At 50.2% G+C, this 13,273-nt stretch overlaps 1 protein-coding gene across 1 annotated transcript; it reads left to right on the top strand.

The window, feature by feature from the left end:
• Positions 1-2,752: 2,752 nt before the first annotated feature.
• Positions 2,753-5,776, top strand: LOC129485888 (B melanoma antigen 5). Its single transcript, XM_055284899.2, has 2 exons — positions 2,753-2,767; positions 4,234-5,776. Exons 1-2 carry the CDS (start codon positions 2,753-2,755, stop codon positions 4,336-4,338), a joined length of 120 nt encoding a protein of 39 aa, XP_055140874.1. The 3' UTR covers positions 4,339-5,776.
• Positions 5,777-13,273: the final 7,497 nt, after the last annotated feature.

The following is a 13,273-nucleotide window of genomic DNA, read 5'->3' as shown; positions in this document are numbered from 1 at the left end:
TCACAGCTGAATTTTACCAAACATACAAAAAAATAGATGGTATCAATCTTACTACAACCATTCTAAAACATTGAGGAGAAGGAATTCCTCTCTAACTCATTCTACAAAACCAGTATCATCCTGACACTAAAATCTAGCAAGGAAACAACAACAAGAAACTACAGGCCAATATCTGATGAACATAGATGCAAATATCCTCAACGAAATGCTAGCAAATCAAATCCATCAGCATATCAAAAATGTAACTCATCGTGATTACATAGGTTTTATTCCTGGGATGCAAGGACTATTTAACATATGCAAATCAATAAATGTGATTTACCACATAAACAGAATTTAAAACTAGAATCATATGATTATCTCAATAGATGCAGAAAAAACATTCAATAAAATTCAACATCCTTGCCTGGTGCAATGGCTCACACCTGTAATCCCAGCACTTTGGAAGGCAGAGGTGGGCCAATCAACAGAGGTCGGGATCAGCCTGACCAACATGGAGAAACCCCATTTAGAACTAAAAATGCAAAATTAGCTGGGCGTCGTGGCACATGCCTGTAATCCCAACTACTCAGGAGGCTGAGGCAAAAGAATGGCTTGAACCCGGGAGGTGGAGGTTGCAGTGAGCCGAGATCACACCACTGCACTCCAGCCTGGGCAACAGAGCGAGACTCCATCTCAAAAAACCAAACCAAACCAAAACAAAACAAAAAAACCTGAAATCATATCAATTATTTTTTCTGACCAGAGTGTAAGAGTATTAAAAAATCAGTAACAGGAGGAATATTTTTCCTGTCTTTGGCTCCCCCTCTCGCCACCCTTTTTCTTCCTCCATCTACCCCAAAACTTTTTCCCCACCATTTTTTCCCCACTGTCTTTTTGCAAAGCCTTCTATACTCTCCCGCTCACTACCGTTTTCCCCACCCATCTACCCCAAAACTTTTCCCCACCGTCTTTTCTCCCTCTCCCTGGCCACCCTTTCTTCCGCCTCCCGCTCTCATCACCCTCTTTTGCTCCTTTATCTCCCCAAAAACATTTCCCCCATCTTTTCCCAAAGCCTTCTCCCCACTCCTGCTGCTCGCCACCCTCTTTCCTCTTCCTTCCATCTACCCAAAAACATTTCCCCGCCGTCTTTTTGCAAAGCCTTCTCTACTCCTGCTCACCACGCTCTTTTACCCATCTACCTCCCCAACTGTTCCCGGCCATCTTTTCACAAAGCCTTCCCCACTTCCCGCTTGCCCTCTTCTTTCCTCTATCCTGCTTGCCACCCTCTTTTTGCCCTCCATCTACCCCAAACTATTTTCCCCATCGCCTTTTTCCCAGTCCTCTTTCCCCACTCCCTCTGGCCACCCTCTCTATTCTCCTCCCACTTGCCACCCTTTCCCCCTCCATCTACCTAAAAGCTTCTCTCCTCACTGTCTTTTCGCAAAACCTTCTCTCCCTCCTGCTCGCCACTCTCTCTTCCCCCTCCCTCTCTGCACCCTCTTTCCTCCTCCCACTTGACACCCTTTGCCCCCTCCATCTACTCAAAATCTTTTTACCCAGTCTTCTTTCCCTTTCTTTTCTCCCCACTGTATTTTTGCAAACCTTCTCTCCTTCCTGCTCATCCCCGTTCCCCCCTCACGACCCTCTCTTTCCCCCTTCCAACTACCCAAAAACTTTTTCCCACTGTCTTTCCGTGAAACCTTCTCTCCCTCGTGTTCACCACCCTGTTTTTCCCCCTCCATCTACCCCCCAATTTTTTTTTCCCAACATCTTTTCCTCACTGTCTTTATATGCAATGCCTTCTCCAGCTCGCCATCCTTTTTTCCTTTTGGCACTAACCACCCTCTTTACCCCTCCATCTATTCCAAAACTGTTTTCCCCTTCCTACTGCTCCAGCCATACTACAGTCTCTGTTGCCACCAACTGCAGGGAGGCCAGCCGCGGGGCCGCAGGCTACAGCCTCCAGTCTGTCCTGGTCCTCTAAGCCGGGCTCGAGCAGCCCCGTGAGTAGACAGAGAAGAACCTGGAATAGCCTGACTCTTCTGCAGCACCAGTTACATACTGAGGTTATGCATGTGAGGCTCCTGCACTACACATTCCAGGATTGGATAAGAGAAAGCTCGGAGGCCTCTACTCTGATTGGACTTTGTTATCATGTTCTGATTGGATGAGAGCAAGTCTAAGGACAACCAATCAGAGTATGAAAATAAAGCCCAATCAGAGAAGGCCTAGAGGTTTTCTCTCACCCAATCAGAACACGTAGTCCAGAAACCATACGCATAACCCCATGTGCATGCTGAGGAGGCGCCACGCCAGTTTAGGCTCTCCAGTATCTCCCGCCGAGCCACTCTGTTCCTGGCTTAGAGGACCAGGAGAAGTGGGAGCTGGAGGCTGGAGCCTGCAACACCGTGGCTTGTCTCGCTCTGGATGGTGGTGGCAACAGAGATGGCAGCGCGGCTGGCATGTTAGGAGGGCGGCCATAGCGGTAGGAGGGTGGCCGGAGCGGTAGGAGTGGGGCTGGAGCAGTAAGATGGCGGCCGGAGCGGTAGGAGGGTGGCTGGAGCAGTAAGATGGCGGCCGGAGCGGTAGGAGTGGGGCTGGAGCAGTAAGATGGCGGTCGGAGCAGTAGGAGGGGGGCTGGAGCAGTAAGATGGCAGCCGGAGTGGTAGGAGGGTGGTTGGAGCAGTAAGATGGCAGCCGGAGTGGTAGGAGGGTGGCTGGAGCAGTAAGATGGCGGCCGGAGCGGTAGGAGGGTGGCTGGAGCAGTAAGATGGCGGCCGGAGCGGTAGGAGGGGGGCTGGAGCAGTAAGATGGCAGCTGGAGTGGTGGGAGGGTGGCTGGCAGCTGGAGCTGCTCTTGACCGCCTAGAGGTCTAGGAGAAGGTGAGGACCGTGCCCAACGCTGGCGGCTGGAGCCTTGGCCACCGCGGCTCGCCTGGCTGCGGTTGGTGGTGGTGACGGAGACTGCATGTCTCTTAGAGTGGTAGAAAGGTGGCAGGGTAGGTGCGCTCTTTGTGGCTGCACTGCCCGCTTGCGGGGTGGTGGGGGAGCGGGTTTGGTGTGCTTTTGGGGCTGCACTGCCTGCCGCGGGGTCTGGTGAGTGGCGCTATCGGGCATTGAATTGCTGGCAGTGGGGCAGGTTCACTGTGCTGTCAGGGTCTACACTGCCTAAGGTGGCGGGGGGTTGGAGGCAGGTTGTGTGCGCTGTCGTGCACTGCCAGCGGCGGGTGGTGGGGGGTTGGGGCATTATTAGCTGCTGCACTGGCCGATGCAGGGGGCGGGTTGGGTGAGCTATCGTGGGCTACGATGTCAGCAGCAATGCCAACGGGCAGGCAGTTGGGGGTGCTTTAGGGGAGCTGTCAAATGCTGCATTGTCCGTGGGGGGAAGGGGAAGGTGGGGTGGGGAGGTTGGTTGGGTGCACTACCCCGGGTGTTCACTGCCCGTGATGGGAGCAGATTGGGCGCGCTATCTGGGGCTGTGCTGCTTGTGGTCCGGGCGGGGGGTGGGTTTGGTGGGGCACTATTTGGTGCCGCAACAGCCGTGGCGGGGATGGGTTGTGGACACTATCGAGTGTTACACTGCCAGGAGCAGAGGGGTGGTTTGGGGGCGCTATCAGGGTTACACTGCTTGCCGCAGTCTCTGGGTGTGTTGTGGGCACAATCCAGGGGCTACGCTTGTGGGGGGGGCAGGTTAGGGGCGCTATGGGGGGAGGCTGCACTGCTGCTGCCAGCGGCAGGTTGTGGAGGTGGCCACGACAGTGGTGGTCTCTGAGGAAGGGGCCTTTCTCTTCCTGGACTCAAGGCTCTAGAGGGTAAACAACTTCTGCTCGTATTGGAGCATGGAGGGTGCACAGAGTTTTCGCGGCAATCCTCTGACCACCGCAGGGCCCTCACACCCACCATGGTTCCCCGGCCCTTGCTCTCTTGCTCCGGGTTGTGGAGACTATCTGGGAGCCCCAGGCGTGGAGTAGTGGGCACCATGGGGGCTCAGGGTCCTGTGGGTGGAGGAGTCAGGAATGGGAACTGGTACTTGGGTGGGGAGGACTGGCTGGGTCTGAGTTTCTGCTATTCTTGCTCCCCAAGGAGTCCCGGGCACTGTGGTGTCTCCAGTCCCCCCCAGCCTGGTCTAGGAGGAGAGGCTGGACTTTGGAGGGTGGGTGTGAGTGCCTTTGCTGAAACTGGCCCGTGCCACCCAGTGGCCAGCATGACAAGGTGAGGCTCTAACACTGCCACTTTCTGCATCCTGTTGTAGGTTTTTCTGGCATTGTGTGCCCAGCTGCTCCAAGCCAGGCTGATGAAGGAGGAGTCCCCTGTGGTGAGCTGGAGGTTGGAGCCTGAAGATGGCACAGCTATGTGATTCATCTCCTGCGGTTGTGGCAGCCACGGTGATGGAGACCGCAGCTCAACAGGAGCGGTAGGAGGGTACCCGTGGAGGCCAAGTGGTAGAAGCCTTGGAGGGTGGGCAGGTGCATGGAGGGTGACAGCAGTGCTGGTTCCGTTGGCATCGGCGCTAATGGTGGCAGCAGCAGCAAGTCTAGGGTCCAGGAAGGGGGAGTAGGAGAGCTTTGGGGCCCAGCCCGGCCTGGGGTGGGTAAGAAGCTGCCGGTTCTGTACCACAGGCCTCAGTGACAGTGGTGGAGGTACAGCCAGGGCAAGGAGGAGTCCTCCCCCTTCTCCTGCGGTCTCTGGAGGGTACCCTCCTTCTGCTGGCATCTGAGCCAGGTGTGAGTGGCAGCATTGTTTCATTCTTAACAGAATTTAGGGACTTACTATTTGTGTATCTTTTTGTTTTTGGTTGTGATAACCCTTAAGGGACAAAAGGCTTCTTTGGCTGGGTTTTGGTGTGGTGGGATCCCCCCATGTAAGACAAAGGGTGCTTTGCTGGCAAGCTGTGTGTTGGAGGGAGTTCCCCAAGGGGAAGAAAGGGAACCTCCCAGGAGGGTGGCTGCTGTGGCAGGTCCCCTGCCTCTGGGCACCCTTTGGGCCACCTAGTTTCCCCTGTGGAAGAGGGGAGGCTTAGACCGGTGTCACTTTTATCATCAAAGAGGCATCCTGGCTGGGCCAGTTGATTTGACCTTCCCACTTCTTCAGACCACCTGCCCATGGTGTCACCTGGGGGAAGTGGAACCTCAGGCCACAGGGGCAGAGGCTTCTCTGGCAGGCTGATGGCTGTAGTGGATTCTGTTCTGCCTGCTGCTTGGGAGGGCTTCTGTGGCCAGCAACTGATGCTGGGACTGTCCTGTTGGTGTTCTGCTGCCTCCGGGTTCTTGGGGACTCTCAGATGTGTGAAGGCAAAATGGTTTCCTGGCTAGTTTGTGTGGTGTGGTTGGGATCACTTTTGCTACATGCCCCTCAGGCATCCTAGTGGGGGACAAGGGAATTTTAGATTTAATGGAGAATGTGTCTATGTTGGCTGCTTTTTATTAGCAGATTTCTGAACAGTTCTATTCTAAATGGTCGCCTCTTGTTGATTAGACTCTAGCTCCATTGGAGAAGAGATGAGCTTACCTGGGCTGTGTTTTCTTGTTAGCTTGAGGGTTGAAAACACTAGGTTTTTGTCTCCTTTTCCAGTTGAGTTAGGGAAGTGACATGCATTGCCACAAAACAGTTCCTTCAGTTCTGGAGTCCTTAGACAGACTGTCATCTTACTAGCACCTTTCAGCATTCTCCGTTCAGTGAGATAATGTGGGAGGGTTCCTAATCTAAAAGGAAACATAGAATGGTGTTCTTATACTGTATGACAAGAAATACGAAATAATTCTGAAAAATTTAGTCATTTTTCTTTTAAATTTAGAAACCCGTTTTTTATATTTATAATATTTAAAGCCATTAAAAATTAAGATGTCATAATTAAAATAACCTTTTAACATTTTACATTAATTAGCATCTAGCAGATGACCATAACAAATTATTTTTAATTATGTTGCATTAATTGCCAATACAGATTTCTTTCTGGTTATTACAAATCTGTTTGCAAACTTTTATTTTATCGTTTATTAAATTTTTGCTACATTGCAGGTATAGGAACTTCCAATATTAAGCATGATTACAAATACTTCAGTTTTCGTGTCTTTTTATTGATAGTCTAAAACTTATACAATGCTTTGTGCATTAGTATTGGTAACATTCTTTAGTATGAATTATCATTTGAAAAATGTTAAGAACGTAGCTTCCCCATCTTATTTATTTTCTTGAGGTGGAGTCTCACTCTGTCGCCCAGGCTGAAGTGCTGTGGTGCGATCGTGGCCCACCGCAACCTCTGCGTCCTGGATTCAAGCGATTTCTCCTGCCTCAGCCTCCTCAGTAGCTGGGATTACAGGCACAGGCCACCACGACCAGCTAATTTTTGTGTTTTTAGTAGAGATGAGGTTTCACCATTTTGGTCATGCTGGTCTCGAACTCCTCACCTCAGGTGATCCACCTGCCTCGGCCTCTCAAAGTGTTGGGATTACAGGTGTGAGCCACCACGCCAAGCCTATTTATTTTAGATACAGTGTCTTCCTCTGTTGACCAGGTTAAAGTGCAGGAGTGTAGTCATAGCTCACTGCAGGCTCAGACAGTCCTTCTGCCATGGCCTCCCAAAGTGCTGGGATTACAGGCATGGGCCACTGCGCCTGGCCTAAATTGTAATAATTTTACAGTTTGCCTCAAACGAGGGCTGACGTCTGGGCAAGGTCTGCTGGGGGCCTCCCATATGCAAGCAGTCTCTCTGCTGTGCCCTCCACCAGCACTGAGGGTCACCTGCCCACAGGCACCCCTCTCCTTTCCCCTCTGGGGAAGGCCAGAAGTGACTTGAGGTTACCCAAGGGACTTTGTCTGGAAAAGGGTGTGAAGCTGAAGCTGATGGCCTCAGTGTCCAAAGGGGAACACTTCCCACAGGCGTTTGGAAGCCACAGGCCTGACAGTGGGGTCCTGGTCTTGGGGGTCTCAGTCACCTGGCCACCCATTCCTTCCTCACTTAGGCATCCACCTAGCGGGCTGCCCACACATTCTTGTATCTGTCTGTGCTCAGCCAATCAGGCAAGCCAGGGTTACAGCCCTCCCTGTCCTGGGCCCTGGCTCCATGAAGCACCATGTGCCTTGGAAGACCTCCCCGGTTGATCCCTCTCCCCAGTATCTTCTGCTAAGACAGAGGTTTCCCTGGGCTCCTACTCTGGTCTGCTTCCTGGCTTCTGTCCCAAACCTGCAGCCAGGCCATGTGACAGCCGCTGCCTGTGCCCAAACATTCATCCAGCCCCACCCAGGAGAGCCAGACAGGCACTCACACCCTCACCCACACATCCTCACCCTCCTGGCCCTGCTGCACCCCCACCCCACCCTCCCTCTAAACCTACTGGGGCAGCAGCTTTGCCTACATTCACTTGCTCCACCTCCTCCTAGAGCTGGGTCACATACCGATTCCCACACCCTTGGCAGGTTGGTCATGGCCCTGGCAGGTCTGAGGACAGGATGGGCACAGGACTGTGTGCAGCATAGAAAGGTCAAGGAATGCAGCCTCCTACTCTGTGCCAGCTGCCAGCCCCGGAGCTTACTAGGCTGATGGGGACAAAGAATGCACCAGAGGAGACAGTGACCGTTGTCCCTGGGTTAGTCCACCACAGGACTGATGGGAAGTTCACGGATGTACTGATTGCCCTGTTGCATTGGTTCTCAGGGGCAGATGCTGAGACGGAGTTAGGAGAGCAAAGGGGAGGAAGGGAGCTGGGCATGGTGGCTCATGCCTGTAAATCCTAGCACTTGGGGAGGCCCAGGTGGGAGGATTTCTTGAGGCCAGGAGTTTGAGACCAGCCTGGGCAACATAGCAAGACCCTGTCTCTAAAAAAAAAAAAATTAAAAATTAGCCAGGCATGGCGGCTGTATTCCCAGCTACTCGGGAGGCTGAGGTGGGAGGAACAGTTGAGCCTAGGAGTTGTCAATAGAAATCAAGTGTTGGTGGGAAGTGAGGAGCGCCTCTGCCCGGCCACCCATCGTCTGGGAAGTGAGGAGCGCCTCTGCCCGGCCACCCATCGTCTGGGAAGTGAGGAGCGCCTCTGCCCGGCCACCCATCGTCTGGGAAGTGAGGAGCGTCTCTGCCCGGCCGCCACCCCGTCTAGGAAGTGAGGAGCGTCTCTGCCTGGCCGCCCTGTCTGGGAAGTGAGGAGCGCCTCTGCCCGGCCGCCCCGTCTGGGAGGTCTACCACGGAGGCCAGAAGCAATGTGGGGGCTGGATGTGGTGGCTCACGCCTGTAGTCCCGGCGCTCTGGGAGGCTGAGGCAGGTTGATCACTTCAGGCTAGGAGTTCGAGACCAGCCTGGCCAACATGGCGAAACATATGAAAAATACAACAGACAAACCAACCAACCAACCCAGCGACAACAAAACAGGTCTACCCTGGAGTCATACTCTAATTTTTTCTATTTTCCTCCCTTTCTGATCCTTTATCCCACTTTCTTTTTCTTCCTCTTCCTTCTCCTTCTTCTTTGTCAAATAGAGGATTGAGTTATTATCATTGATCCATACAAAGTCCCTCTCTCATTCATTTTCTTTAATTCCCACTCCCCATTTCTATTCCCCGTCTTCCCATGTGCAACCTTCCTAATATGTTTGATATGCATCTTTTTGTTTGTATGTATTTTTAGAAAATGTTTATTGTTTTGTGTGCAAAAAAATTAATAAAAAAAAGTGAAAAAAATAAATCAAGTGTTGGGATATTGAGAATAGCATTATAATGAGGGTCCAGAGTATGTTATTAATACTAATGGTATAATTTTGAGCTTCTCATACATACACAAACGTGTATAGCTGCACCAGGGATTGTGCTCAAGATTTGACTTACATTAGCTTGTTTAAGCCTCTTCCACACACTATTTGAGGCAGGGACTGTTGTTATCATTTTATGGATGACAAAACTGAGAAGCAGAAAATTTAGGAAACTTGCCCAAGACCACACAGCCACGAAGCAGACACCAGAACCAGAGCCCCAGGCTCAGCAACTTCACTGCCTTCACTCGTAGGCTCTATGTTCTGACCATCTTTCAGCCAGGAAGTCACTCCGTTATGCAAATGACATTGTCGGTGCTGATGGTTAAATATTTCTATTCTCACCACATGTGAAAGAGAGAGCCTGATTTGTTACCTAAGCCCCAAGGGTTTCTCCTACCGTTTCAGAGAGAAAGAAACTTTTCTTTTGCCCCTAAACTGTGGCAAAGAAAACAGAGAGGAGGAAACAGCCGTCAGAAGACTAAAAATCTCTCATCTTTGCAAATAAGAATTCACTCTAGCTGAGCTTTTTTGCTTGCAGCACTGGGAAGAGACCTTGTTTTTTTGTTCTGTCAACTTATCCATTTAACAGTTTATTGAGAACCTGTTGTGTACCCGATGCACTGCTGGCATTGGGTATGTAAAAATCAATGCAGCATGGTCCTTTCCCCAAGCAGTTCAGTCTCCTGCTTGGTTCTCTTTTCTGGGTCATTTTAATTATGGTTCTTCTTTTAAGTAAAGGACAAACAGAGAAGTAGCACTGAGTCAGATTTTTGCCACTAGTCTTATACAGGTGATCTGTTTTTCTTAATGCTCCCCACACATGGAATCTGAGCCAGCTGAGCCCTGAAACCTCCCAGGCTGAGAACGTAGTGTGGCACTTCACATGAGACTGTGCAGGAGTCGATACAACTGGCATGTTAGCCACAGAAACCCTGCCAAGCGTTCGGGAATAGAAGGGGTGGACAGGACCCCACCTGCTTTTCCTAATCTCATGGATATATCAGGCACCAGGCAGCCTTGCCCCTGGAATGGAGACATCTCAGGTAGGGGTTGTCACTGTTCCAAGCTTCCTTTGATGCCATTTTGATCCTGGATGTAGAGTTGCCACATGGAGAGCGAAACCACCAGAATATATAATTGAGAAAGGAATGGAAAGATGGACAGATACCTAAGTAGACACATAAATACTTCACAGAAGTCTGGGACAGTGGAACGTAGGAAGAGAGCCTCAGATAGAGAAAGAACAGTAGGTTGATTGTGGTAAAGGGAAGGCTTCACTTTGTTATTCAATATACTTATTTATTGAATTTTTTAAACAATATGTATATCTTTATAATTAAAAGATAATTTGGGGCCGGGCATGGTGGCTCACACCTGTAATCCCAGCACTTGGGGAGGCCGACGTGGGCAGATCATGAGGTCAGAAGTTTGAGACCAGCCTGGCCCACATGGTGAAACCCCATCTCTACTAAAAATACAAAAAATTAGCTGGGCCTGGTGGCAGGTGCCTGTAATCCCAGCTACTCAGGAGGCTGAGGCAGGAGAATCACTTGAACCTGGGAGGCAGAGGTTGCAGTGAGCCGAGCTGGCGCCATTGCACTCCAGCCTGGGTGACAGAGCAAGACGCCGTCTCAAAAAAAGAATTTGGGCTTTAGAATAAGACTGGAGTGTGAATCCTGGCTTCTACTATTTCTGAGAGCTGTGTGACTGGGGGCAAATTGTTTCAGCTCTCTAAACCCCTAATTCCCTTGTTTATGAAATGGAGGGGCCGGGCGCGGTGGCTCACGCTTGTAATCCCAGCACTTTGGGAGGCCGAGGCGGGCGGATCACGAGGTCAGGAGATCGAGACCACGGTGAAACCCCGTCTCTACTAAAAATACAAAAAATTAGCCGGGCGTCGTGGCGGGCGCCTGTAGTCCCAGCTACTCAGAGGCTGAGGCAGGAGAATGGCGTGAACCCAGGAGGCGGAGCTTGCAGTGAGCCGAGATCGCGCCACTGCACTCCAGCCTGGGCGACAGAGCGAGACTCTGTCTCAAAAAAAAAAAAAAAAAAAAAAAAAGAAATGGAGGTCATGGGGATTGAATGAGATTAAGTCCTGTATAAAATGCTGATGGAGCTCTCAATAACATCAGCTGTTTATTATTAATTATTAATAGCATTAGGCGAGGCTGAGAGTCAGCTACAGAGGAGACCTCTGTGGGCAGAAGAGAACCACGGAGGAGTTAGCAAGTAGCAGCAGAGCCGAGCAAGGAATGGGTTCCATTTAACGCAGTGTCAAGTGCACTCCTCGTTAGGGAGATGCACCTCTCTCCCTTCTCAACCTGCCAGCACTTGTTTTCTCCTCGGGAAACACCCAGGATGGCAAGCTTTGTATGTGGTAAGGTGGCTAAGAACATGAGCCCTGGTGCCATTGACTTCCATTCTAGCTGTGCCACTTACTTAGTCAGTTTCCTCACCTGTAGAATGGGAATAGTGATTGTGTCTATCTCAAGAATTGTCTCACCAATTAAGTGAGTTAATGCATGGGAAAGGCTTCGGAAGAGCCTGGCACAGAGTGATTTATAAATATGAGTGCATATTCTATACTCTGGTTCTAGAGTAATCCTAAGTCTGTCGAAGACCCTGAACGCTCTTTTGGAGATTTCACCCCACATTTTATCAGACATACTGAAAGTCACACACATTTCACGTTAATTATTATTTGCTGTAGTATGTTTAAAAGAGTTTTTAATGTTGCTTGTGGTTGGCTGTGACTAACTCATGGTTATGAGGCCTTAGCAATCGCTGGATGTATTTGAAAACCCTTTCAAAGTGAGTAATTCTAAGGAATAAATTGTTTTTAAGTGTAATACAATTTGTATGAACATCAGCCTTAACAATTAATGATGTTTACATAACATTCCATTATGTAGACATTTAATTAAACTTTTATCTATTTTGATTTTTCAGTTTTCTCTTTTTGTATTTTGAAGCCAAAAAAAAAAAAAAAAGTGTTTTCAGACCTCAGGTTAAGGGAATAGATGAAAGCAGTCAGCCAGGGACCAGAAAGACCTCTTGGCCACCCTCCCGAAGCTGTGGTTCAGCAGAACCAGGCAAAGCCTGGGTGCAGAAGGGACCTATAAGCTTATCTATCCCTGTTCTTCCCTTTTATGAATGGAATAACTCATGTCCAAGGAGGGGATTTGACTTGCCCAGAAGATAGTATAGTTTGATTCTTCAAATGCAGAGTCCTGAGCCCTTTCAAACTTCTTGTTTGTTTTACACGTTCCAAGATGATATTCAAGGAGTGGTTCTCAAAGCCTAGGGGAGTGACCTCATGAGAGGTCAAGGCCGCTGATGCTGAGAAGACTCCTACAGGTCCACCCAGGCTGCACGTGTGTGTAACCCAATGACCAAATCAACAGTGACTTGAACCCGCAGCCAGGGGAGTGTGGGTGAAATAGGAGCAGACGTTTTCACCAGCTGTTAAAACCTAGCAGGGGCATGAGGAATCAGTCGCAGACTGTGCCTCGGCAAACCTCCATGAGGAAGGCTCAAGGGAGCGGAAGAGCAGTCACAGGTCTCCACCAGCCAAGAGCAAATCCGAGCAGAGCTAAGCACTTTTGTGTCCTCTGGAGCAAGGTAACCCCATAACCTTGCAGAGATTCGGGAATGATGGAAGCTGAGGAGCTACATGGCCATGTCAGGAGGATGATGAGATCGCCAGGCAGCTGCCATCAAGTTAGGGTTCAGAGCGGTCCTGGAAGAGAAGGAGATGCCCCTGCCTGGGACCACACAGGACAGAAGGGCATCTGGACAGTGCTAGGCCATGTTCAGAAAGTGAAGGGCCTTTCCAATAGGAAGGTTATGGGCCCAAACACTTACTGAGCGCTTACTGTGTGGCTGGCATAGTCAATAAGTGTTAAAGGAAGGGAGAGAGAAACTGCGAGGGAAGAGAGGAGGGGGAGCCCCTGGACAGCAGGTGCTGTTGCTCTGAGGCTCCTCCATGTCCACAGTTGGTGGTTTCTACCTTACATCTTTATACCTTTGAATTGGATGAAATGTATTTTATCTTGGTCATTAGGGCACTGATGCACAATTTCAGTATGACTTTGTTGGTTTGTTCCACCTGGTCATTAAGGTTCTGGGGACTGTGTATGAAGCAGTATCATACAGGAGAAGGAGGCAGGCAAACCTGGTTTTGAATTCCAGCCTAGCCACTATATAGCTGTGGTACCACAGAGACATTCTTTAACCTCTCTGAAAGTGAGTTTCTTCATCTGGGCAATGGGCGCTAAGAATTCTTGCTTCCCAGGGCTTTAGCAGTGTGCTAACACAGTCCCTGCTACATCATAGTAGAGGCCCCATGGAGTGCCTTTTCATGTCCCATGGTCAAGGTGGTCTTGCCTGAAACTAAGACATAGCTCATTGTACTGCTCAAGTCAGAGCAAGCCAAGTGTGCTTTGGACAACTAATGTGCCTAAGCCTGGGTCGTGAGAGTCCTAAAAAGGAACAGGGCATGGCTCTGGACCTCAGGGAAACAGAGTCAGATGTGGGGGAGACATAGATTTG

The sequence above is a fragment of the Symphalangus syndactylus genome, chromosome 7 (assembly GCF_028878055.3).
Source record: "Symphalangus syndactylus isolate Jambi chromosome 7, NHGRI_mSymSyn1-v2.1_pri, whole genome shotgun sequence".
NCBI classification, from domain to species: domain Eukaryota; kingdom Metazoa; phylum Chordata; class Mammalia; order Primates; family Hylobatidae; genus Symphalangus; species Symphalangus syndactylus.
The sequence above is the reverse complement of the archived record's forward strand: the minus strand, read 5'-3'. Positions and strand labels throughout refer to the sequence as shown.